The 27,768-nt window shown below is 42.6% G+C and overlaps 1 protein-coding gene across 3 annotated transcripts in view; it reads right to left on the bottom strand.

Annotated features, from left to right (window-relative positions):
* NFATC1 (nuclear factor of activated T cells 1) overlaps positions 1-27,768 on the bottom strand; it is a gene marked incomplete at its 5' end in the record, with an annotated part of 115,872 nt that overhangs the window by 42,740 nt on the left and 45,364 nt on the right. For all 3 annotated transcript variants that reach the window (XM_080610311.1, XM_080610313.1, XM_080610312.1), the window contains 5 exons: positions 2,414-2,546; positions 3,825-3,880; positions 19,285-19,425; positions 21,861-22,033; positions 25,187-25,389. In XM_080610311.1, the coding sequence (XP_080466437.1) occupies positions 2,414-2,546; positions 3,825-3,880; positions 19,285-19,425; positions 21,861-22,033; positions 25,187-25,389 (706 nt within the window). The remainder of the gene's footprint in view (positions 1-2,413; positions 2,547-3,824; positions 3,881-19,284; positions 19,426-21,860; positions 22,034-25,186; positions 25,390-27,768) is intronic.

Below are 27,768 nucleotides of genomic sequence, written 5' to 3' on the forward strand. Positions count from 1 at the left end.
CTACTGTGCATGATGCAGCTTTTAAAGGATCCCTCATGCAGAAATACCTGCAATATTATGGTATGTACTGAAATGTTAGCATTTTGACTAGTACTAAAGCATGGAAGGAGAAAAAGCTTACAGGATACCACCTGATTTGTGTAAAACCACATCTTACACTTGATGATCGATCTGACATCAAAACCCTACACCTTCTATGTTCATTGGATTTGTTTAAACAAGCGACAGACTGTTACCTGGACCAAAACAGAGGGTATCTCCTTTACAATTTTGTACACTGATCACGCAGTGGTTGTTGACGCAAGTATTTTTTTCTTCATGAGCTAAACTTAAGTTTTCTGTAATATCTCAAAACATTAAAAGAATGTTGTGACTGAAATCAAATAAAGCAGAACATCCTAAAATGACTCCTAGAAATACAGCAGCGTAAATGACTGATTCAGTCATTGTTCATAGTTTCTCAATATGTAGTCAAGGTGATTGTATCTACCTTTGAAAGGCACGATGGAAACAACCACCATCAATATAAGGGCAAAACAGCTACAACACAGGCATAATAAAAACATACTATACTATTAATTCTGATGGCTGCAGAAGCACATTCACTATTACCACTGTTAATGAGAAAGTTCGCAAAGAACGTAAGATGTTTTTCAATTATCTATATGCGTATATACATATATATTAAGAGAACGTGAGTGGAGAACCAAACAGGAAGGTAGGGGGGAGAGGCATATTTACTATGAATACCTGCTTCCCTTTACTCTGCCCTGGTGTTGAATTTTTTCTTTCAGGTTTCCCTACACTGAAACAAAAATATTTCACATGAATTTAGATCAGCAAAACAGACTAAAAAAGATTCCCAGTGTTTTCAAAAATTACCATAATTAAAGATGTCTTTGCAGAATAAAGCTTAGGCTGGTTCTCTGTTGCCTTTCATCACCAGGTAGATATTCCCATCTCTTCACACCAAATGAAACATCAAATATTTCAAACTGAGAATGGTGGTAGTATAAACCAATTCTGCAGCAGTGAAAACTATTTCCACAGTTTAGAATAAAATATTAAAAAATGGGCTATGTAAAGGCTGGAAAAGAAAGATGCCACTTAATAAACAGCAGTTAATAACAGGCATGTATCTGAAATACTTATGTGTAGGTGGCAAGGCAATACCTATTGGCCTCTACAACAGATTTTTGTTGCTGAAAAGTGTTGTGCAAGAGAACAACAACTTTTTCCTTTCCAATTTGAGAGATGAACAGACTTTAAATACACACAAACATATCCACTGGGGATGAAGTTTGCATAAGTAAGGTGATTCAGCAAAGCACAGTTATGCAGCACATGCAATAAGCAGTTGGTTGCCCGTGTAAGGTTTCCTGTACTTTCATTTTAATTGAAGTCCTGATAAAAGTCTGGAGCACACGCAAGGTAACTGGGTGACATTCCAAACATGTATTTTATGGGATTTCACCTGCAAAAAGTTGGCAAGTCTCTTGTCATCATGTGACATGACTCAAGTATTGCTTTGTGGGAATTTCCCTCAGAAGGGCTATTTTTTCTTGGAATGTCTACAAAAAAAGCATGAAGCTAATAATTTTTCTAATTTCTCTTCCTTCCAAAACAACCACAACAAAACAACCAGCCGTTTTTCCTACTTTCCCCCAGAAAAAGAAAAAGAGCCATTTCAAATTAAAGAAATTTAAATTTACTTGCTAGTAAAATCTTCATACAAGCCTGCTTGGAATTCAGCTAACAAGAGTGACTTTATTGTCATTTCAGAGCCACCAATATAAGCTTCAAAAAAAATCTGGCACAGGTGTTTCTGAACATTTCCTATACATGAAGCATTTCGTATGGAGCACTCTGATCTCCATCCATATTGTGCTCTTCATCGCTACCCAAGAGCAGCATCAGCCTGGAGCAGTATTTTCACCCTGCGAGAGACAGCGAGTACATGATGACTGGAAGGAGAATCCCCACACACCTCCAGCTTAGGGCCCATCATGCTAATAATGTTGTTGTGCCAATTCAGAAGTATTATTCAAATGCAGGGTATGCTCTGGGGACACAAAGTGAGACTGAGGGTTAACAGCAACTTAGCAGAGAGCTCAGCACATTCACAGTTTGTGGCTACACAGGTGAATTTGTGCTGGGGCTCTTCAGCTCCTCAAACCAGAAAAAGTCCTTGTTCCAACAGTTCTCTGGCACCACTATGAAAGAAAATAATCTGATGAGAAGGTCTCTTATGTGGGCAGCAGAGAAAGCAGTGCTTATGGTTTGATTCTCACTCTCATTTCATAGTACCAGGTATATCTTCAAATTACTCAAGTTACTAAAGAACTATCAGCACCTTGTATCTAAGTAGTCATTATTATCTCTAATTTTTACTAGCAAAGATATATTTTGTTACCATTAGCAGGAAGATAGGTGAAAAGCTGGTACTGGCTTCTCTTTCTCTTTCCGTTGCAGACATAGAAGTTGACCTGAACAGGGCTGGTAATTCTCTGATTGCGGAAAGGTGGTATCTCAACCACCAACGAATTCTGCAAAAGCAACAAAACAGAAAGTCAAGGCACAATTAAGGCAGTCAAGCTGCACAATAGGATTCACATGTTAACTGCGAGAAGGAGGTGCCTGGGCTCACAAGGAGGAACACACTCTTTGCAAGGGAAGTGGTGGGCTTTGTGGGCAGGGATGGCCTCCCACCACCCCAGTATCCATGCCAAAGTTTTCAGAAGTAGTAAAATAAGATTTTAGCATGGTTCAGGTCTTTTCAAAATCACTACCTTTCATCTCTTCCCTTTCTGACAGCAAATATGACACTACATACAGACAAGGCTCTGTGCCTCCTGCCTGTGACAAGGATCTGGGACCACAATCAAATTGTGGTCCTAACTCAGGAGGAGAAAGCACAACTGCTTGGCTGGCAGGTCATCCCCAGTATATGTCACCCTAACACAACTTCCTTTGAAAGGAGAATTAGAACAGGCATATGATTATTCAGATACTTCCGTTTTCCACAATGAAATGTTTTTTTCATGTAACAACTCAGAAGTTTTAAACATGCTAGTTTCTGTGGATAGGAGATCTTGCAAGAACATCTAGTGCTACAGGAATCAGGGCTGGAGATGTGTAGATGATCTTCCACTGTAAAGACACAAATGCTCCAGCACGGGGCTAAGGAACAAGTTAGCTGCTAGGGCATCAGCTTACACAAATGCACAGTGAAATCTGCTATGACCATCAAAACCTCCCTTGGCACTTTTTTGAAAGAATGAAAGGGAATGCTCATCTTAGCATTTGGCCTGCATTCAGGTCTTTGAATTGTTTGCCTGCATGTCTCCAGCAGGTTTGCAGCTAACAAACTGTTGCATATTCCTGCAGAGGTGGAATAGTGGCCTTATTTCCCACTTACAGTCATGACTGAGGGAACCACACTTTTCCAACCATGGGGCTGATCTCCTGTGAGGGGACTCACATTTCTTCTGCCGACGATAGACAAAAGCCAAGGAAAATGCTTAGAAATTGCTTTGGGAGCAAAGGGAAGAACTGACCCAGCAAGACAGAAGATGAGCAGATGGGGCTGGCCCATCCCGGACAATGAAAAAATTTTTTCCAAATGGCCTCTCCTACTTTTGGGATAGCTTCCAACAAAGGCTTTTTACCCCATGCTCCCATTAAAGAAAGATTTCCAGGAGGGGAGGCCTAAGTACTTGTTCTGTTTCAGTGCCAGAACCTTGGAAATCCCTCTTTAGCAACAGTGCTGGAGAAGGCAATATATATTTTTTATCTTGATGTTAAAATATTTAAGGCAGACTTACTGGCTTGCACATTTCTTTGTCGGTTTTGGCTTCCATTTCCCACACATGGTGACCATCTAAAAGACAAAAGAAAAAGATATCTAGTTCCGTCCTTTTTTCCTCTCCCAAGCCAACAAAAGAATGACTTTTGCAAAAAAAATCTCTTTGAAGGGGCACTGCATATATGAAAAACAGCTCTCAAAACGCATTGTCCAAGTGTTGCCCAATCAGGACACCATCTGGGTAACCAGCGATGGGAGTCCACTTACTTAACTTTTTTGAAGGGGGGGAACAACAATCCAGAGCGCATAATACTGCAATGAGGGAAAGTCACCAGGAGTTTATTCTGCTACTAGGTTGGACAAAACACTGTTCTACACCTTAGTTTCCCAAACTTTCAGACACAAATCTGAATCACTACAAATCATCACAAAAATTTGATCCCTACAAAACAAAACAAGCAGTATTAAAGAAGCTCCTCAGCCATGAAGTATTTAATTTTAATATACTCCTAATTTGGCTTGTCATAATTCTGCTTCTTGGATCAAAAGGCAAAGCCACAGGCTTGGAAATACAGCTTTTGATTTCATTTTAAAGTTGGTTTAGTTCACCTACAGTGGTCCCACTTAAGAGTTTTCTGAAGCTGCTTCTAGTGGTGTGTTTGGTCCCCCTAATTTACTAAATTTCTGTTTTCAAGCAAACATGGATTTAAGCCACAGCTATCACTTTTTCTGGGACCTTTCTTTTGGACTTTTGTTTGGTTTTATCTAGTCATTTTTCCTATCCCTCACTGATACAGGAGTCACTGGTCAATAACAGGTATTTTTTCTTCCTTGCGGCTTCAAAACTCAACAGAAACCAGAAAAATAATACAAAACATACGGTTTCCATTCTGCAAGCCTAGAAAAACACAAACGTGTATGGAAGGCCACAAGCAGACTGCTAAGTTGGGCAGTGGGAATACATGTAGCTTCCTGAGTCGCACCATTGTCAGATGTCACCAGAATGGAAAGGAAAATGAGACTTTATGTCATCTCTTTTGTACCTTTATTGCAGCATCGGGACATGCAAATGCAAATATTAGTTATTTTGAACTTCGTCACATAGACGTGGACCTGCCTTAGAAAAACAGCTCTTGGGAAGGTAGAAAGACTGAATGCACTTTTTCTTCTCTCTTCACTTTCATGGCCAGGATGAAGGTGACGCATTTAGAACTGTCTGATTTATTACAAGTGTCTGTAAATAACATTTTTGTGTACAGCTGTCCTACTGTGAAAGGAATGCTGCTGAGGGACTAGCCCTGGCGATTGTTTTAATGTCCAAAACCCCTTTCTTTTAAATGTATGGAAAGAAGTGCAATGTGAAAGCTGCAGCACAAACAGCACAGTGGATTTGGCAAGTCTTTCTGTAGGAAACAATTAGCAGATCCACCCTTAGCTTCTTCCTACATTTTAAATTGTGACCCTGGAAAAGGAATCCCTTTAATTGGTACTGCCACGTTCAGCTGGGGAGAGAGAAGGAGCAGCCAGACTGTGCTCGAGTCTCCTTAACGATGCCTTCGGAGAGCGCCAGAATTGAAGCAGGCTTCTTGGGAGGACTGGCGATCACTTCACAATTTATCCAACAGATGCTTCCCCTGAGCTGTCAGCAGAAAAAAACTGATTGAAATTCAGCAAGCCAGGACACATCCCTTGTCTGGAAGCAGCCTCCTTCATCTCCAGCCCTCTCCCTATAGAGCCTCTGTAGCTCCACCTCACCCCCTTCCCCCTCCCCCCCAATTAATTCAATCAGTGCTAAAAGTAATATAACACTATCATAACACTGGCACTGACACATTTTGCTGTTCTTCTTTGGAAGGGGTTCATTGGTGTTTCGGATTTTTTTTGTTTTCAATCTACAGACACCCAGACTAGTAGTTAACATGTGTTCAATTTGCCTTCACGAATGGATTACCAGAAGTTCAGCTTTTTTTGCTGTGTTTAATTTCTGCTTTGCAAGAGGAATGATCTGATTCAGGTTTCTGGTTTTTATTTCCTGCCGATACTTCAGTAAAATTCAAAATTACTCCATCTCTAGCTAATCTTTCAATTACTTCACGCAGCACTGCCTTTATGCGCTTTTGAAATTTTTATGATGACAAAGAGAGTTTGTTCAGAAATATTTAAAATGCTGTAATCTAAACTATTAGGAAAATAAAAATCCAGAGCCATGGCTCGTCTTTGGAAGCTAGTAAGAACAATACGGGTTTTGCTCCAAGAAATTCCCTTGAGACTGTCCAGACCATTGCTGCTCAGCAACTGAGGGGAAGGGGAAGAGAGGCAAGAAGTAGGGAATAGACAACTCATTAACAGCTCGTGACATTTCATTTAACAAAAACACAGGGAGGAAAAGTTGTTATGAAGCAAGAGACAGAGAAAAAAAAAAAAAGAAGGGGAAAAAAAAAAGACAATTCCTCATATTACGTCTGGTGAACCAAGAGGGAAATCTCAACGCCCACGGACTGGGACCAGCTCCAGGAGGGAAACCTTAGACCACTACGTCAACCTCTTACAGTAAACATGTTTTGCAGGTTTATACAGTTCAGCTGAAATACAAAAAAAACCCTCAAAAATACAAAAAAAATAAGGAGAGAAAGGAATAACGGCTCCGCAACCATCTGTAGAAGTCTGGAGCCTCAAGACAATCTGCCTATGTTGGAGAGAATGGTTTTGCCCCAGTGCCCGTTCGCCGGGGACCCTGGCGAGCAGGCGGGATGCCGCCTCCTGTCAGCGTGTGCTGGAGGAGTGAGGGCTGCTCGACCACAAAAGTTTCCATTGTAAGCCTGCCACATCTGCAGCAGCCCGCCTGGTTCGGGGCCCGAGGCAACTCCCTCCTGGCTGCTGGCCAACCAAAGTACACCAGAGCAATTTATACCTTTCCAAAATGCAAATAATTCAAATTACAGACATAACACAAAGCTGAAGCAGACACATTTCAGGCATTCCCGTTAAAGTTTACTCTCTGGAATTACCGTACCCAAACGGGCAGTTGTTATACAGGGAGGCGGGGGAGATGGAGGCAGGAGAGGAAGGAGAGGAGGAGGCAGGGAGGAAAAGGGAAAAGGGAGAAAACAGCTTTTCCAAAGATCTTATTTCATTCCCTGCCATTTCACTATTTACTTTTTACCAAGCAATAAGAAGTGTCTTCTCCAAACCAAATGCCTGGCTTTGTTTTGCCATTTACAGTGTGATATTTTGAACAGCAAGACATCTCTTTATATAGCTAGAAAGTTGTGTCAAGGTAATATATTGGATTTGCTTTGTTTTCTGCTGGTTTGTTGGGTTTTTGTGTTTTGGTTTGTTTTTTTTTTACAAAAGGGAAATAAAAACATAACAGTGCCCTGCACAGAACCACAGTGCAAAAGCCCTGCAGAGTCCATGGAGGAGTGCCCCGCTTCCCTGGTGCCAGCAGCAGTGGTTGACCCGACACAGCCAAGGCTTCACCCGGGACCCACGCCAAGGGCTGGAGGAAGTATCCTTGAATCCCTCCCCTGAAGAGGCAGCACAGGAGTGTCACAAGTGCCTGGGGAGCCTGTTTCACACAGGCTCTGATGTGTCCGGGCTCGGTGCTCCACTGACGGGTGGCCATCAGCACTGCCACCAGCCAAAGACACTGGGTTTTGTCAGGAAGCCTGACATTTACAGACTGATCAATGTTATTTATAGCCATCCCTGCTTCGGGTGCACTTTACCACCAGCCGCTTCAGCCTTGGTTTTTTTCAGCACTGTGACACTTGGAGCACCAGGGATTGCTAATGACGACAATACCATGAACTTACTGTTATGTGGGGTGGATTGTCAGCTCTGCAAAGCATAAACACCCTATTTCAACATGCAGTGGCTGAACGGTGAATGGGCCTTTGTAGTCTGCTCTTATCAGCCGCTCGCTCCAGCGTTAAAGGAAACTGTGCACAAGTCCAGAAGTAAAAATACTCTAATTCATCAGGGAATTCCCTACAGTATGAGTCACTGAACGGCTTCCCCACCACACCCAGCTACAAGATTTCCACATAAAAAGGCACTATGGAGGCCTGTTTTTACACAGAAGCAGTGCTAAAAAGTAGTTGTGTAAATCTAGTGGCATCGGTTATTTACCCATAAAACCTAGCAGACTACAACATACAGAATTTCTGCATGGAAGAGCAACACAAAGACCTGTAAAGACTTTTCAAATAAAGTTTTCTACAGTCTTCCCCTCCTCAATGCCCATCAGGACTCCTACAGGGTTTCCAGGGCTGGGTTTACCTTCCTACCGCGGGGAACTGCAACCATAGTGCCAGGGGTTTGCAAGCTCACAGCATGACTTGCATTGCAGACCCATGGATGGCAAGAAGGAAGGAATGCACAGTACCAAAAAATCCTAAGCCTGGAAACTCATGAGGGTATAACATCTGGCAGCCACTTAAATCTTGCCTTTATGTAACAGGCATAATGGGAGCGCTCAGATATATTTAAGTGATTTCACTTTACTACAGGAGCTTAAAGTAGTCTATATTCTTTAGTAGTCCTGTGTTTGCTTGAGATATGAGAAGAATAGACATAATCTAGGATTTCACTGCCTGTACACAGTGTACATTTTATACTCTTCCCACCTGTGGCTCAACAGTTTGACTGCACTGGCTAGACTGTAAATCTGTATTTACATTCATATATTGCAAGTAAGATGGTGAAACTAGCTCTACTCTCCCAAAGGAACCCACTACTTGATTAATGTGTTGTGAGATTACCTTAAACAATAATGCCTATACTACATCCCAGATTACTTTAACATGTCCACAACAGGCAGGGCACAGATGCAATGCAGAATGATTATACAGTGAAATTTTGAGGTGTTCTGCAAAGGTTGTCTACCTTCCTATTCAGCCCTGTTAATGCATATTCAAATCCCTTAGGAGTGATGGATTTGCAAGTTGTCCATTTGCACCCAGCCCCTTTTCCCTGGAAGTCCACTCACAGCACTGAGGTAACTGATCTGTGATACGTCCAGAAGGAAAGGATGCATTTCCAGCCAGAGAAAAGGATGAAGACTAAGGCAAAATCTTGTCATTCAGACTTACGAGTCATCCAGTTGTGTGAAGAGATGCTACCAGCTTCCAGGTGAAGAACACATTGGGCTTGGGCTGGCAATGAAAGAGGCGAAAAGTAGTTTCCTAGGCTGGTCTTGCAGGCATCATGCTGTGAACATTTCCCCAGCTGGCCACCAACAAGCCCACTAATCTGTGGATGGGAGTCTATGCCCATGTTTCACACCAGCATACATTTTAAAGGCATTTACAAGGGAAAGGCTATAAGGATGAACCAACAGCCAAGCAGCCTGCCATGGGATGTACATGGGAGACAGGGCAGGCAGATAGGGCAGAAAGACAGCAAGAAAACATTCAGAAATGCAGAGGGAGCAGAGAATAAATATCCGAGGTGTAAACAGCCAGGACCCTTTTTTCAACCACCCCCAGTGGCACTTCACTCCTGAGACCTGCTGAAGGAGCAGGATGCTTCCCGGTCGTGTGCATGCCCACAGTCACCTGCAGAGCAGCTCCACCTCTCACCACCATTCCCAATGCTGCCGTGGCCTGCCTGTTGCCCGGCACCTCATCACCATCTGCCTCCAGCCATCTTGATCTCCTCTTTGCTCTTCCACTACTTTTGCTATGAGACCACACGGCTGGTATGATTTTTGCCTCTTTTATTTCTCTCTTCCTCTCCAGGAAGACCCCCAGTTGTTCTGCCCTTCTCACAGCCTACTCTCCTGCTTCCCTGATACTGAGACTTCCCCGATAGCATTGTTCCCTGCGCCTGGCATGTCTTCTGGCATGCATCAGTCCATGTGCAGCAGGGCTCATGCATAGCTGATGTATTTTATTTCCACATCAAAGCTGCTATATTTGTTTGTGTCTCCTCCTAAGCATTTTTTGCAGCATAGAGATATTGTCCATTCCTTCAGCTATATATTTTTTCAGTATGGAGCTGAGTATTATGTAAACATAGGTGTGTCTGTCATGCATATGATGCTCTCAAGTTACTCTTTCTTTTTTACCTGAACTTAGCAATAAAAAAGTCATGCAGCAATTAGGTGATAAAAATCCAGGACAAACTGTATCTTGCAGTACTTTGGCATCTGTGCCAGACATGCGCTTCCTCTCTGGTTGCTCAGCTGGGCAAGCCAAAAGCTGAGGGACTCACTTTACGTAAATGGTGAGCCTTTTTAGCTGCTTTTACCAAAGTATGTCTAACAGGCTTAATTATTCTGAGATCAAGTGTTTGCAAATGAACTGTAATTTTAGTCCAGGTAATTAAAAGGAGGTACTGTGCTGACAACTGACTGATCCGAGTTCATTTTGAGCCAAAATCATTGGAATGACCTGCCAGATCCTATTTTCAGGAGAATGGAAGCTGGTTATGCAATTTGTGCTTTCTGGCACCTCCCCCTATTGAAATTACTGTTGGTCTGAGGGTTTTACATTTAATAAGTCTCAGTAATTCCAGGTCTAAGATACTCAACTTCCAAGTAAAACTGCAGCTTGACATCCCTGCAAAATCTCTCTAGAGCAGGCAAGTTGAACCAAGCACACCCAGCACAGCCATTCACTAGCAGTCATGACAATACTTTATTCTGTCTTTGTTTACATTCATGTCATCTTGTCTTCACAATTTTACTTTGCTCTGGGAACCTCTAGTAGGCTGAACCTCTGACTTTGAAGCTGAAACTGAGTAAAATATTCCTGGTCCACCATCTTCAGTCTAATTTGTCTCATATTTTCTCAGAGACTGCTGGAGTAACAAACCTCACAGCCAGTTTAAACCAAGTTCCAAATTTTCCTTCCATTAACAATTCCTTTCCTCTACTTCTTCTGTGTGGGATGCCAACACCACCACCTGTACTACAGCTACTACATCTTCTTTCTCATCTTTAGATGTAAGTTTGATCCAAATGCTTCCAATTATTCCTTCTTGATTATTTTTTAAGACAAAAATTCTTCATTTTATTTATATGGCCGCAACTTCTCATCTTCCAGAGACATCACATTATGGCAACCCCACACAACATTTTAGCAGAGTCTAAACAATAAGCTTTTGAGAGGTATTTTTATTTTTTTCATCTCATTGTCCTTCTCATGTACCTTGTCTTGTTTCTCTTGTCCACCAAGGTTGGGCTCAATCTTAGAGGTCCCTCCTCTTCTCCTCTGATTATCTGCCTTGGCATCAGTTTCCCTGCAACAAGGTACACCTTGGAAATGTCTTATCTCTCTATTCTTCTCTTAAATGTCATTGTACTTTCTTACACATTGCTTTTGAAGGTGCAGTCTTAGTCCCTCAACAGACCTAAACTGAACATGTTCCTCTCCCCCCGGTTCTCCCCACTCTTCCTGTGATGCCCACCTGAGACACGAACCAGCCCTTAATGATGTCAGGGAAGTAACAAAAGACAATGAATTGTGCTTTCCAAAAGATTTAGACATTTCCCCAGAAACTAAGTACTCAGGAAGTATCCCCTTGTACTGGTTTGTGGGGCTGCAGGGATGTCGTCTGGGAAGGTGCCAGAAGCTGCCTGCATGTTGGACAGAGCCAGCTCCAGCTGGTCAAACTGACCAAAGTGGCCAAACCTGAGCCCATCAGCAAACCTGGTGGCATTTCTCTGACAACGTATTTAAGAACGGGTAAAAATGCTGTGTAACAGCTGTGAGAGGAGTGAGAATATGTGAGAGGGACAGCCCTGCAAACATTCTCGCTCCAAGGCCAGTGAAGAAGGAAGGGGAGGACGTGCTTCAGGCACTGGAGCAGAGATTCCCCTGCAGCCTGTGGAGAAGGCCACCGTGAAGCAGGTTCTCCTCCTGCAGCCCATGGAGACAACCACACCAGACCAGACATCTACTCTGCAGGCTGTGCAAAGCCCATGCTCCTGGAGCAGGCTCCTGGCAGGAGCTGTGGCCTGTGAAGAAGAGCCCATGCAGAAGTAGGTTTCCTGGCAGAAACTGCGGACATGGGGACCCACACCAGAGCAGTCTGCTCCTGAAGCACTGAACATCATGGAGATGACTCACACTGAAGCAGTTCATGAAGGACTGTCACCCACAGGAGGGACCCAAGCTGGAGCAGAGGAAGAGTGCGGGTAGGAAGGAACAGCAGAGAGGAGCTGTTATGGACTGACTGCAGCCCCATTCCCTGCTCCCCAGCACCACTCAGGGAGGAGGTAAAAGTCGGGAATGAAGAAGTGAAGTTTGACTTGGGATGGGAGGAGAGGGTGAAGGTGGGTGTTAGTTTTGTCTTTGTTTCTCACTACCCTATCCTATTTTTAATTGGTAATAAATTATCTTCCCCAAGCAGAGTCTATTTTGCCTGTGACAGTAATTGGTAAGCAATCACCCTGTCTTTATCTTGACCCATGAGATTCTTCATCCTATTTTCTGCCCCCTGTCCTGCTGAGGAGGCGGAGCTTGGTGGGTACCTGGCAGCCACACAAAGTCAACCCCCTCTTTTCCCCTCCTGTCTTTAGGCACTGATTGCTTCATTAGACTCTCAGTGCTCTGGTAAGGGCTGTAAATTCCTGTGTGTTTGGACAGAGTGTTCTACTGGAACAGTAACAGTAAAAACTATCTGAAAACTTGTGATAGTTATAAAAGAGACAAAGCTTTGATTGCACAGATAGGGCTGCTTGAAGCCACTTAGTCTGCCAAAGACATGAAAAGACAAATTTCAAGCATTCAGTCACACTTTCTGTAATAATTAAAAATTTACAGGATTACTCAGACAAGTGACTTTTAACTAGAGACCATATGGTTATTCCTTATTTCTCTGTTGTCCACAGCAAGTATCTGTGATTGACTGATCTCATTCTTCACTGTGAGAGCAACAGCCTCGATGAGGCTTGTTGCCACTGATACCACCTCATGCGTATGGCTGCTGTCCCATTCTGTCTCCACCATTCCCTAGACTAAACAGCCAGGAAAACCTGAAACGTGCTGACATTTCCTACAAGCTACATCACTCCTCTTGCATGCGTGTGAAAGGGTTCCACCATCAAATGATTCCACCATTTGATGACATTATTTGCCCAAGGATATCTATTTCTGGGCAGTGGCCAGCAACCCCTTCAGCTATCAATACATCTCTAGGAAATAGGTTCAAGTGACCTTCACATGAACTCTGTGCTCCCAACTTTTATGCCTTTGAAATTTCCAGTTTCTCTGGTTTCCAGAATTTTTAGCCTCACTGCGCATGAGTCAGTGTGCAGCCGCTCACTGCCAATTGGAACGTGTGTCCTGGACTTGGATAAACAGATAAAGACAAAATTACGTAGTATCTGTCCATCTGACTGGAGGGGGAAAGGGAGTTCTGCCCCTTGCTTATTTATTATGTGAGCTACAGTATGATTACCAGTGTGAAACATGACCCCTTTTTGGCCAGTTGCCCCCCAAACTGTGACTGCTACTGGCAATGGAAAGAGCAATGGAAAGATCTCTGAGAATGTAAGATCTTTTACCAAATGGAGCTCTGCCAAGGCTCAGGTCACCCGTCTCCCCATCACATCACATCACATCACGTCAAAACAGACTCCAAACCCTGAGCTCCAAAGCGTAGCTGAGTCAAACCAAGAAGCCCACATGCTTCCCTAACGCATCTGTTCCATCCACATGCCAATCAAATGTTTCATGAACATATCATTTTCCAGAACTTTTTATAAGTTTTCCTTGAAGCTAAAGTACTGCACTTGAGCTACCTGCTATATACAGCAAGGTAACTTTTGCTCACACAACATGGCGGAAACAAAACTGAGTTTCTCAGACTGACATTTGTACCTTAAAGCAGCAACTGATAGTAATCTTTGCCAGAGACAGTGAAATTTGAGAGGAACAAAAAACCTGTGAAACACTTAAATTTGTCCAGCTTTCTTCTTTTCCATATCATATTTACTTTGCGCAAACATTTGGCTGACCACTCTTGACCACATGTCTAATGGGAGGCAAACGGTAAGTTTTCCCATCTGAAATACTTACAGAAAAGAGTGATTACCTTTGGCATAAACACAAAAAAACTTAGTGATTTCACTCAGCTATCTTTCATCTGCTCTAGTATAACCATTATCATGCCACATCAGCACCTTCATGTGCTAAAAGCAAAACCTGCTCCAGCAGAGAAAAGGAATAGTTTTGATAAAAAAATCCATTTAACAAAATAAAAACAGCAGAATGAACACTTTGAAGCAGTAACTAAATCTTAAGAACCCTGTTTGACAGTATTAAAAAAGAGAAAAATCCCTGGAGGAAACATTGCTTAGATGTTGTTTACTTCTCTGTCTGTTGGGAACTTGAGTTTCAAATGCTTTGAGCACAATAACTGATGATATTATGCAGTTAGGTTACGGAGTGTGTAGGTGTTAGGATCACTGTCGATTTGAAGGTTGAGTAATTACTAACATGCTCAAATCCCCTGAAGTGTGTAAGCCTGGAGTTACTCAGAGATACAGCATTACAAATCATGAACTCCACTGACATCCATCAAAGAGAGTGATACATCTTGAGGGAGGGGCATGTGTCACAAAAAAGCTCAAAGGCAGGTCTTTGACCAGGACAAGATGGCCCTCAACTTCAACAATTCAGAATAAGAATTTCAAAGTCAGTGTTATTCGAGAAGCTATTCCTGTAGTGAAGTTGGGTGTTACATCTCTGCCTTTTTGCTCTTTAAAACTTTGCCTTGACCTCTGGTTACTAAGCACAAAACCAGAGAAATGGGTTTGGAGCTCTAACTTGACTAGTGGAAATCCAACTGAATGACAATTAATAACAACACACTAAATAGCTATTTCTTCCCGTAGCTTGCAACGTGCTAATAATGAAAATTTCAGTCAGTTTAACCTGATCTCTTAGGTATGTCTAGACTTGGCCAAATCCATGAAGTTCAGAAATACTTGAGCTAGTTCCAGCGCCAAAACCATTCTAGCTATAGGAGCAAGGAGCAATTTCTGAGCAAGGAGTGATTTTCAGGGTAGATTAACTCTTTCAGACCTTAGTGTGAGACTCTAAATCCCCAAACATCCTGGGCAACTCTGCAAAATCCTATGGTATGTCAATAAGACATACCCACAACGTTCCTGTGCTTTGGTGCTAGGGATATTTGCTTTATGTCTTATCAGTAAGCTTTCATTTGTCAGTTACAGGAAATACTTTGCAAACTGAGTGAAACTAGGATTTTTCCACCACACTTACTTTATAGATCACTAATCATAATCTGATACACTCGGAGCCAGAAGTCTGGTCATTTCTGTTAGGCTTTTGTGCTGCTTTGTGATCAGTAACTCACATTACCTTTAAGAAACTAGCTTTGAAAACAATACACAGTTTGCAGAAGCTGTTACCAAAAAAAGGCAGCTAACAGATATATAGTCCTTAAAACATACTCTCCAAATACCTCTGCGTTTTCTAAACTTCCCTCAAGATTTTTATGTCGTGGTACATTTATAATCTAGAAACAAAATAAGAAGTTTTAAAAAGATAAGTAAGTAAACCAATGTCTTTTATTAGAATTCCAGATCACGATCTGTGCTCTTGCAGATGCGTGTGTTAGAAAGGAAACATTTGGGCCTCCTAGCCCAACACATCCTCCCACAGCTAACATCAGCTTCGCTTCATCTACTGTTGTGACTAAAATGCACACCTTGCCTCTACAGCAAATACCTCCATACAGACATCAAGGGCCTTTGCTGGTAAGCAGCTGCAGACTTTTATATGTTTTAGAAAGTACTAATTCTACTGATGACAAACAGATTAGTACTGGATGTCCTAAACCTACCACACAACAACCATGACACGCAATCTCACAAGACCCTTTTGAAACTCAGGAAGAGAAAAGCATGACTACAAAGACAGACAGAAAGTGAAAGGTAAGAAAAACAATTGTTTGTAAGAGAGTCATTGTGGAACTCCCCAGTATAATGAAATCCTGAATTTAAGAAAGTGAACCTCTCAAAGCACATTCAGCCTTGACATTTTTACTACCACTAGATTTCTTGGACACTCGTTTTATACCATCATTCATCACTGGAAAATATGGTCTGATGTGCAAGCAATAAAACATTGACCAAAATCCTGTAAAATAAGGACTCATTTCAACATGAGAACTTTTTTATGGTACTGTAAAAGGCTTGAGCAAATTTTAGTCCACCTCTGAACAGACTCATTATTTATCCAAAGGGTTGCCTTCTGACCAAGCACTGGACCACACTCTGAAGGGTCCTCTCTTCAGGGGAGGTCCTCACAGTGCTCCTCCCATGGTCTTTTCAGTGTGTCTTCCCTCCATCTCTCAGCCGCCTTATTCCTTCTCTGTGACGTGCAGAGTCACAGGGCTGCAACCTTACGTTCTGTTTCATGTGCTTCTCAGCTAAAAAGCAGGCAGTAGTAAGTAAGGGGTTAAGCTGAACGCACCAAGCTGCTGCCTCCCCGGCTGAAGGATTGATTTGATCATTCTTCAGGGATTCCCTCTTGTATGAGTCACTGCACAGACTGACTCCCCACGCAAGGAGGCCAGGATAATGCCATTCCTCCAGAGACCAGAACAGCTGAGGACTAGCCCTGAAGATGGAGAGTTTGGGACTTGTGCTTGGAAAAACATTCAGTGGATCACAATGCACTCAGCAGACTTAAAGAAATTATTAAGACAGAAAGGAGGGGAAAAAGAGCAAACAAAAAGTGTTTTCAAACTCTGCATTAACCAATTAAGTACGCAGACTAGCAGGAATTAGATGAGCTTTCAGAGACTGCCTCCTAGTTTGGGGACTCTGCCTGAGTGGGGACCGAAGACATGAGCTCATGCAGTATAATATCTAAATTTTATATAAAAGATGTTCTCTTCATGGGGGCAGTGATTCCTATGATCTGTTACTTTGTAATAGCTGTGTTTGGCTGCTACCCACTACAAACGTGATTAACATTTTGAAATCAAAAACAAAAGCAGCAAAACTAATGAATGTCTCCAGCTAATCACAGAAGTTCATAACTAGCTTTCTAAGAGAAAGAGAAACTCTTCTGGTGTTCCCCTTCCTGACCTACTTTAATAGATGTACAATAGCTGAAAGGAAAAGAAACGCTGTGCTGATTTACAAAAGTGAAGGTTGCTAATGCTTGTTCATTTGAGATTAAATACCCTGCTCAAAAATGGAGCTGGAGCAGTCTGCCACTAAGACAGCGATGCATCGTGCTCAGTTGCTTTTAATGCACTGAGCTGTGTTTGCCAGTGTAGCCCATAACTCATCACAGAAGCCCTAGAAATTGCTCAGCCTGGATCAGCCAGCAACTTAGCTTTTTGTGTGCCATTCCTAGTGACACAACTGCAGCTCCTGCAGATGCTGAACACTCTCGACTTTAAAGGCTCAGCTCCTGCATTGTGCCTCCATGAGTCAGTATTGCCCTGCAACTGCAACAAATCTACCATTAGGCTACTAAAACCAGGCAGGACAGTTTCAAATCAGACCTTTCAATACTAGCTTAATGATTTTGATTACTCTTCAATAATAGCAGCTCACTGACTGACTTCTGGTCCATGCTGTCAACCCAGATACCCAAGAGCTTTTCAGGGTGACAGGCAAGTGTTTTCGACCACTTTCTCCCTCATCAGTACACACAGTGTGTGCAGCAGTACACTTCATCTTTCACAATGTTAAGAAAACGTCACATAATTTATTTTCTATCTTTATGCTGTCTTTGGGCAGCTTCAAATTCCCTTTGCTTAAGGGAGGTATCTGTCTGGTTAAGAAGTACAAGGCTGGCTCTATTTTGCATTTTTGTAATTTGAAACTATACAGTGAACATCTGCGTTTGGTGTACTTAGCGCTAAAGGGAGACAGTGTCCAAATTCACACTGTGGTATCTGCTGGTGGGTGAACAGCATCACCATCATAATCCTTTGGGATGCAATACTTCAAAATTTGCCCACCTTAAGAAAGGAAGAGGAGAGAAAGTACATCTGAAGGAAAGCACACATTAACATGGTTTCCTTCCTGTAATGAGACAGATCGAGGACTTTGCTCCTGACATGTCACGCTAACTCACTTCTCTGCAGCAAAGGAAGTTTAAATATAAAGTAGACAGTCACATTTTTCCCTCCACTCATGCCATGCAGAGCAGAGTTCAGATGATTTTAATTGCAATACCACCTTCTTTTCTTTTTTTGTTTAAACTTCATCAGAAACAAAAACAGTGTTCTGTTAATCTCACAGCCACAGCCCAACCATGTAGTACTTGAGGGCCACAGGAATGGTGCTGACTGGCTCTCGGTCACCTCTGCCCCATGTGCACTTATGGTGACTGAAGCCTCACCAAACCAGGACTCTGCTGGTGAACTTCAGGGAATTCTGCTCTTCCTCTGAGCCCACTGAGCCCAAAGACTCAGATGCCTTTGCCTCCATAACCTTCCCTGCTCACCCCGGCATCCCTTTCTGCTTCCTGCGCTGCTGGTGGGGGCCATGGGGAGGAGAATTCTGTGGGAAACTTATGGAAATGAAGGGTTAAATGGGCTCAGTGTCAAAGCCAATGCTGGCAGCGTGAGGAGCTCCCAAGACTGTCTAAAGTTCAGGGGGGTTTCAGCTGGCAGCTGAGGAATCCGTGGCTTGCGCCAGCGCCACGGAAACCCTTTCCAAAACAAGATTCAAAACTACCCATAATGATCTCGTTTCAGAGCCTGACTTTGACTCACAGCTCTGCTCCTACCACCTTTTCCCACGGGGGGCATTTGCATTATGCACTTTCACCCTGTGACCTACTGCTCCTGCACACATACCACCACTTGTGCAGACACCTCTTGCTCCAGCCCCAGCTCCCACCCCATGCTGCTTGCCCTGCTTCAGCCTGGCCTGGAACCCTTTCCTAGGAGGAACAGCCCCAACAGCAATGGACTGCAGAAGCAGTGCTGGGTGAGGAGGTGTCAGTTGTGTCCAGTCCTCCTCCAGTCCTCAAAGTAAGCCAGAAACACCCTTCGAATGAATGCACTGCAAGCCCTCCTCAGACAGCAGCTTGTAAATGCCACCAGTTTTGAATGCCACAGAAGCAAACACAGGTATATACACACAGCCAACCAGCAGCAGCTCTGCTCCCTCTTCCACAAATTACAGAGATTCAGCATGATGTACCATCTTGCAGGTTTTATGGGGACATGTCATTAGAGGCTTCGAACTCCTTTCACAGATCTTATGGGGTACAGCCACAGTTTGCTACAGAAACAAATGCCAAACGTTGACTTTCAACGTCGCTATTGTCTACCTGTAACTACACCTGTCATAGTGTGAAACCTCAGCATAAGGCACGGCTCCGATCGCTTTCACAGCTTTGCCCTGTGACATGGAAAACATATTATGTGCAGAAGAAAATGTCATTACCATATTTATGCTTTCATCATTTGGCAGAGATTTTAAAACTGAGGAAAAAAGGCAGACTGGAGTCTAGATTGAAAAGACATACCTGGTGCTTTCTCCACAAAGATAACTTTGGAATCTTGCAGAAAGTTATGGCCAGTCAGTATCATTTTCTTCCCTCCAATAACAGGAAAGCTGTCTGTACTTTGCTTCTCCACCAGAGGCAGTTCTTGGGCAGATCTCTGAGCTGAAGAGTTATAAAGGAGATTTAAAAAAATAATAGAAAAGCAAACACAATCACACACACACACAAATAAGTAAATACTGCATTATTAAGTAACCTAATGCCTACCCTCATAAGATAAGCTCACTTTGATATAGAAACAAAGAAAGGTCAGAAGGTTTGCAGGAAATATGGTTGGTTTTCAAACACCTTGATCGTAAACAATAGGATTATCAAACATAGCAGTACAGATTCAAAAGGCTCACAAAGGTGTTTTAAAACTTAGCTTCATCTGTACTATATCAGAAAGTGTATTTTTAATGAAATTCATTTCTTTTAACTAATTTCAATTTATGGTATCTATAATATATGTGCCATGTATTTATAAGAAACACGTGACAAGATGGACCATCTATGTCCAAAATGCATTTCAGTCACTATACACTGTATTGTCAATTCTGCAAACTGTCTTGCAGCAGCAGCAGCAGCCATGGGTCCCACAGTCCAGCAGATGCTCCCAGTTTAGAGTGCATATTTCCATCAGAACTTGAGTGCCAAAGCACACGTGGATTCATGCAAACAGGATCCGGTATTCTCGTGGCACGTATTTTATCCCCCCCAACTGGGACACAGAGTGAGCATGGCTGTGCTTCAAGGAATGACGTGACATTTTATCCAGATTACATGGTTCCTCCTGGTGTCACATGCACTAAGAGATGCATGAAGTTTTTGACCTCAGCTTGTTCCACATTCTGCACTGGAAATAACACTAGCCCTTATTTTTTCTCCTGTTTTCCACTCCTCCAGTAGGAATGTACCATGCTTTTGCTCATTACACAACCCTCAGAACTGCAGTTCACTGATACAAATCCAAACTTCATATTTAGTGTCTTCCCGAGCTTGGCACCCTTGCACAGACCAGCTCAGGATGTATTCAATTTGTGTCTTATCCTGCTATATAGCAACTGAAAAGCTCTCATCAACTTCAACAGGACCAGGATGAAACCATGACTCATCACATATTCTTGCTTTGCCTGTTAGCCTAGAACTTGCCCTTGAATAAGAAACAAAGGGGAAATTATTAATTTCATATACGTCCTGGACATAAGACAGGGCTTTCTGCCACTCTACCTGATAAGAAATATACCTTCCTATTCCTATACCTATATACTCCTATAGATAAGGCAGCTCTGCTATTTTTCATAAATAACTAGGCTCATATTAATATACGTCCCTTCCCATTACCAATGCTCATTTGTTTATCTAAATGAATTTCAGTGAAGGAGAGAAGCTATCACTGCTCGTCTAACAGCACTACCCTTTCCTACAATTTCTGCTTCTCTTGCAGACTCGGACTACTAGACGGGCAGTGGTGCTACCCCAAACAAAAGGAAGGAGTACTGTCACTGGTCTAAAAGTATGTCACCAATGCCACTGCTTTTGCAAGAGGAATGCAGGGTTGCTCTTTCCAGAAGCCTCGCTATTAATGACCCATGTCTCCAAGAGATCAAATTCTGCCAGACATGTTGTGTGGGACTCTAGCCTGGTAATGATGCGTGGACAAGTGCAGACACAACCTTCTAGCATATGTGGAGATAGGGATAGTCAAGCCTTCCTTCCTGTGCGCTTTGCTCTCCCACCCAGAGCTCACCCCCAACATACCTGCCAGATGCTAAGTCAATCCCTACCCTGTTGGCATCAGAAATATCTACTTTATGTAATCCAACAAAACCTTAAAAACCTGTCTCGGTCCATCCAGCTGAACAAATTAGCATTAGGACTTGGACTGAAATTCAGTTTTCACCACTTATGCTGGAGTGTTGAAGATGCACAAAGCAAATAGGTTTTGTTTTGTGTGTGGGAGGCTGACGAGGCTTACGAAGCAAGAATGATCTAGGTGTCTTTGGAGGGTGCTCCAGTGCATCTGATGAAAAGCAGCCTGCTCAATCAAAGAGACTCCAGTGTGGAAACCTTGTTTCTGGAGGTTTTCTGAAGCCGCAAGCAGCTTGTGCCAGTGTGTCAGCTTTAGTATACTGCTAGCTCCTCATCAAAGGGGTTGGGATTTAATTTGCTGGTTTTTGCTTTATGATGGAGAGACAAGAGAATTAATAGGACATGATGGCTGTTTTCCAAAACTCCTACAGCAGTTGCCTATGTGACAGGGAGTCACCAAAAAGAAAAAAAAAGAGCCTTGTCACCCCCAGGTCTACTATTAGTTAAAGTGCCCTCTACTTTAGGTTTAAGTGCATCGTTTCCTATAAAAATCAATGCACAAAGCTACGCTTTTTGTTTTAAGACACAGGTATTTACTCTTCAACAGAAACCATGTGCTTTTGAAAAGAAAATTCAGGTTCACTGACTAGACAGGTAAAGCAAAATCCATGTATAGCATGCCAGTGGACAAAGATGGCATGTGGGGTGGCACAATGCCAAGAACAAGGATGTTTGTTACTACTTACAGCACTCAATGGGGTTGGAGGCTACTTGCAAGGAGAGGGTCCTGCCATTGGCTTGTGGAATATGAACCCTGAAGACCAGCCGCACACGTGTGTTCTTCCGACCAATATCTGTCTCTCCCTTGCGCAGCTCGATGTCCGAGTTTCTGAGCTTTAATATCCCAGCACAGTCAATACTATCCAAGAAGAAACACAGAGCAATTAATTTCATTTCAAGCAGACTTCAGGAAGATACAAACCTGCAGTATCTTCCCTCTCTCATACATTCTTAAAATCTGACTCAGGCATGACCCAAGGACCAGGCAGAATACATCAGACTTTGTTAAGTCTAGTTGTTGCATCCACAGGTATCTAAGTTGTGGTTATCTGTAGTAAAAGGTAGTGGCTGATGCTAGGCACACGAATTTTGGATATTACTTCAGCTCCCAGAGGAAGAAAATCGAAAAGGTCCTTCGTCCCTAACACATCCTGTAAGAATGGAGCTTACAGATTAACCAAAGCCCAAAGAAACAGCAAGACTAGAAAGTCAATGGGATGAGACGGAGGCACACAGAGTGTTACTAACCTAAAACACAGGCTTACTTGTAATTTCACTTGTTACAGCTAATCTGGAGAAAAATCTGACATGATTTTTATTCTAGGGCAAAGTCCTGAAAATGCTTATTAATGAGCACTCTTCTTTCTGAGGTCAGTTCTACTGTCAATTTGTATTTGAATAAATTGGAAATACTTCCAAGCTGAGTGATGAGCTGAAGCTCTGCTTGAAAAAAACCCTAAACTTAGAGTCCTTCCTCCACATTAGGGGAAAAACATGCTTTTCATCAGCTAGAACTACTACTGTTTCAGGCCTTTCTCTCCTTTCTTTTAACTTCTTTTCTGGATGAGTTTAGAAGTCAGGATTTTTGTCAATGCAAATTTCAATAGAGAAAGTTCCCAGAACAAAACATACATAAACATACGCACTCAAAAACCCACTGCAAAAATACCTCTGCTTTGGCCACGACTACAAAGCCTACATGGCAATTTCTTCTGGGTACTGGTCTCTGGCATGCATTTTGTTACATTGAATATGCATAGTTTAATTTTATTTTGCATTCAAAGAGTTTAATTGCCCTCCAGACCTTTGAAGCTCTGTTCTGAAGCAAACTGCAAACAAGAACTATGGCAACATGGTTTTGATCTACATTTTTTCTAAAATATGCATTTCAGAATAACAAAAAGGCCCTTGCTGATACAATCAAAGAAACTAATGAAAGTATTAAAGCTTCTCAAAACCAAACATATTAGCAGGTGAAGCTGTAAGAATTATGGAATACTTGTACCTACGTCAAAATTCTACACAAAGATCCATAACATACGGAATAAACCGTGTGCTTCTCAATATTCTCTCTCCCATAGCAACATTTGTAAAATAAAGAAAAAATACTTAATGACAATTAGTTCAGAGCCAATAAAGTTCAGAGGAGAAGCAGCATTTAAATTCAGGCTTGTAAAGTCATGGACATTAAAATCTAAAGTCAGTGGGAGTAACTAAATGTACAAAAGTTTAAACGTGCAGATGAGCCTCAGAGTTTCACTGAATCAAGGCCTTAATACACAAAGTATGTGTGAGAAAAGTCCTTGGCTCCAGATTTCAACTCATTGTTAGTGCTACATGAGGTTTTAGACTACTGACATGTAAGGCGTACATACGCCAAAGCATTGTTTGTGGTTCTTGAGACAGCTCTACTACGATCTGGCACGCATATCATGAAAATATTCAGCTTGGCTCCCTAACTGTGTAACTACCTTTATTCTAGGGAGAAAGATGATTGAACCAGCAATAATGTTCCTAGGCGGCCAAAAATGTGATTCAAACTGGACAAATAAAAGGCCAAATAAATATGGTGTGGATACAAATTAGTAGAATTTCAATAACTTCAATGGAGTTGTGCCAGCTTAGGACAACAGCAAATGAGGCCAATAATTCTGCAGGCTTGTCATGACTTTTAACACAGTGCACTGACAAGAAGTCCTCAGGTCTTGAGTGATCACCCTAAGCCCAGCTGGCAATGAAGCTAAACACATTCTAGCTCTTCTTATTTACATGAGGTGCTATGGGGCATGCTGTACATGACACTGCAAAACAGCTTCCAATAACCACTACGTGTGGAAGGATTTCAGGTGTCTGACACCATTTTTCACTTTGTTAAGGCGTGGAAAACTGTATGAATAACAAGGAGTGAAACTGTGATTTTAGTAAGCTCCCTGGGATCTTCCCATGGTATTCAGTTTGGTGAGGCCAGGATTTCCTGCTTGCCTTCCATCTATCTGCCTACTTATCTTTCTATCTCCCTATATATGCACACAAAGGTGCATGTATCTATATATAAGTATGAATACGTTCACATTTATACATGCATTGAGAGTCGTACATGCATTCAAGCACACACAAATTCCTCCCAAGGTGGACGCTTCAGATAAGCATTAAGATCATTTCAGTGAGGGGGAAGACAACTCAGATAAGGGCTGGGAGCATCTGAACAAAGTGGGCAGAAAGGATGGGATTAAACAATGTAGAGGCTTTCATATAGGTCACACACAGGGAGGGATATTTGAACCGTTATATATTGAATCCTATAATGAAATATACCTGTGTGTAATGGACCTACAAGACCCTTACTATCATTCAGACTCCTACCAATTCAGAGATCCTAAGACATCCCTGCCTGTTTTTCTGCATAGGACTAAACTTACCCCAGTTTAATAACTTAATCCTGTAAAATGAATCACCTTTACTCGTCTTCTTAGTTCTAGAAACTTTGCTTCTAAACAGACATAATGAAAAATACTGCTGATTTTTATTATGTAAGAAATAAGAGGGGATTTATTAGTCTAAAAAAATAGGGTACTCGGAAATGCTAAGAGTTTCCTTTGACATCCAAAGATAACTTTTAATAGGCCCTGTTCCTTGTGCTAGTGCGTATAGGAGCAAGAGGTGTCATATTTAGAAACTAAATGCAGGAGCTGAGGTAGGAGATATTTACAGCTTGGTAACTGAGATACTTATTTTAAATGGCAAATAGGCACATTGGCTGAAACTTTAGAATGAAAGCAATCAGTTGTCATAAATATTTGTGAACTTCTTTTAGTTGTTAAGCTGATTAGGCGCAATTTGTCCTGGCAAAATTGCTAAAACCTACTATTACTGAAAGAACTTTAAAACATAAATAAAAAATTATAGGAAAAGGAAAATTGTGTACAAAACCCCCTCAAAACAACACAGAAGAAATCAAGGGAGGGGACCAAGAGGAAACTGCTAGGAGTCAGATATGGTGCCTGGGTCTTACATTGCTCTCATGTTGTTCTCTGGAAGAAGAGGAATTTCCAGGACTTTGGTGTTGGAAAGTATTGTTTCGTGGCTGGTGGTGGAAACGGTCTTCCCGGTGATTCGATGAACCTGGTAGAAAGCATGGGGTCTCAGCAGGCGGTCGTCTGCAGTCCCAATGAACAGCTGTAGCGTGAGCGGCTCGCTTTCTAAGTAACCATGTAGCTGGCAAGAGAAGAGAAAACGCCCACTGAGCACCATGCACATAAACTGCTAGGAATCAATTAAATTTTTATAAGCAGGAGAGCCTAATTCAAGGAGAGAACTTGTGACAGGTGCTATGTGTTAAATTCCCCCCTCCCATTTTTCCTGTAATGTAATATTGGTACAATAAAAAGGTGCACTCACAAAATGTCTCATTATCCTAAAGGACCTGAGGCACTTTAGATGGGGTGAGCTTGTGAGCATTCCTGCCACATCCACAGAACACTCTGAATTAATTCTGCAGTGGTGTTCAGCAAAAAACCACAATGAACTCAATGCTCCCTCCCGATACTGAGGGTGGCAAGACCAGCAGAGTTTGCAAGTGGAAAGGACACACAGCTCATCCATCCCTGAGCTTCCCGGGTCATCCCTCATGTAGCAGCAGGCTGCTGTTCATGACACATCCCCTCATTAACTGATTTTTATGCTGGTAAATACCTCCTGGGACAGTGTGGAGACAGATCACATATACACAACTAGTAGCTCACCATGTGTGTCAAATTCTTGTTATAATCGCACAAAAATCTCATTGAAGCTACTGGGCCTGACTTGAACCTCATCCATGTTACAGTGACCACGCTGATGACAACAGGAGTTATTTCTGCCACAGGCTGGGGAGGGAGCAGTAGCAAAGTCTGACCTCATCCCCACGATCTTCTGAAGAAGCTGCTCTGGGTTCACGCTGCTGCAAAGGAGACCACGGGTGGAGCTCTCTGGGGACAGCTCCAACCTCTGCTTAACGCTGCTGCCTGACGCTGGGAAATGAGTCTCACAAATGCAGCTATCTTGCAGTAGTTAGCTACAAAGCCTCATCCCAGGGGAAGGGAAGAGGATGCAGCAACTACAGGAGAGGGGAGCACAGGAACGGTGTCTGTCCCAGGAGATGCACCATCAGAGAGCGAACCCCCTCACTGTTATTTCAGGTTTAGTTTCCTCTGTGAACAGATCACACGGATTTGGGCATGAGTTACACACTATCGCTGCACCATCACTAATCTGATAGCTCAAGATTAGACCACTGACCATAATTTGATGAGAAGCAACATTTTTGACGTACGGTGCATGCAATTTCAAAGCTAAATAAAGCTGAAAGCAAGTGGTGAAACCCACATCATATGTTGTTGGTATTTGTGTTTTGCTTGCTTTCACTCTCCTTAAATCTTATAAAGTCATTTGTGGCTTCATAGTAACTTAAGAACTATCTCCCCAGGGTGTTTTACCATTTGACAGCAAAAAAGATCTCAAGTCAGTTTTGCTCCTTGAGCCCTGCAAGATTCTGGTGAGTGCAAACACAGGCACGAAGCCTTCCCACTGCTATCAGACATGCTGATGGCAACAGGAATGCCTAAAGGCAATGTTTCAGATACCACAGTGACCAATGCATGAGCAAGGAAATACATATATACATCTTCCATCACTAATTGGGTGTACTGCAGATTTTTCAACCCACACTTTGGTGAGAAGAGCAGAGAGAAAAACAGAAGTGATTTAACTTGTTTGATTTGGTGCAGCAAGTTTTACATCCTTACCTAAAGCACATGGATATTGGCAGGACGCAGGGACAGAAAGAGGAGACTTATTTCCAGCACCACAGTATTTTATCAGCTCTACATTGCTGAGACACCACACAAAGGCAGCTCAGTGCCCGGGGGTTGTGATATGATATTGGGGAGGGGTTCCAAACCAGCATTGTCAAATTCAAAACACATTAGAGGCAATTCGAAAATCTGCGGTATTGGCAAAACAGCAGAGAGAGAAAAGCAGAGCCAAGTGTGCACGCTGCCTTCAGCAGGGTGCCAGGGGCTACAAGCATCAGTTCAGCCCCACACACAACACACACCTCCTACAACCCTTGACATCAACACCAGTGCTACACTGCAAAAAGAGGGGTTTCTGGCCTTAACCCCCATAGGGTGATCACGGAATGCAGGTGGTCACAGGCACGGTCCTGGCACAGCCAGCAGCGCAGGGAAACCACTGTCCTATTCATCACCACCCCGTCCCCCCACCTCGCAGAGTGACCTGGATTCAGCCTGGGCTGATCTCAACCCGCCTTGGCATCTCCAGACCCTCAACGGCAAAGATGAGGTGACGGAGGAGACACAAGGTATCGTGGGGTATTTTTGATCAAGAGAGGCATGTAGTTTTGTAGGGGAGGAAAGTAAGACAGTGTGACACACCAGACGATGAAATTTCTATGTATTAACAGCGGTCACTTCTCCAACTCGTCATGGACAGTGCTTTTTATGGAGAGTGTAAAATTAAAACAAACACATATTGAATTACAAGGCCGCTTAAAAAGTAAAAATAGACTAGCGAGTAACTCAAACCCCAATTCAG

The sequence above is a fragment of the Psittacula echo genome (genome assembly GCF_963264785.1).
Source record: "Psittacula echo genome assembly, chromosome: 2".
In the NCBI taxonomy this organism is placed as follows: domain Eukaryota; kingdom Metazoa; phylum Chordata; class Aves; order Psittaciformes; family Psittacidae; genus Psittacula; species Psittacula echo.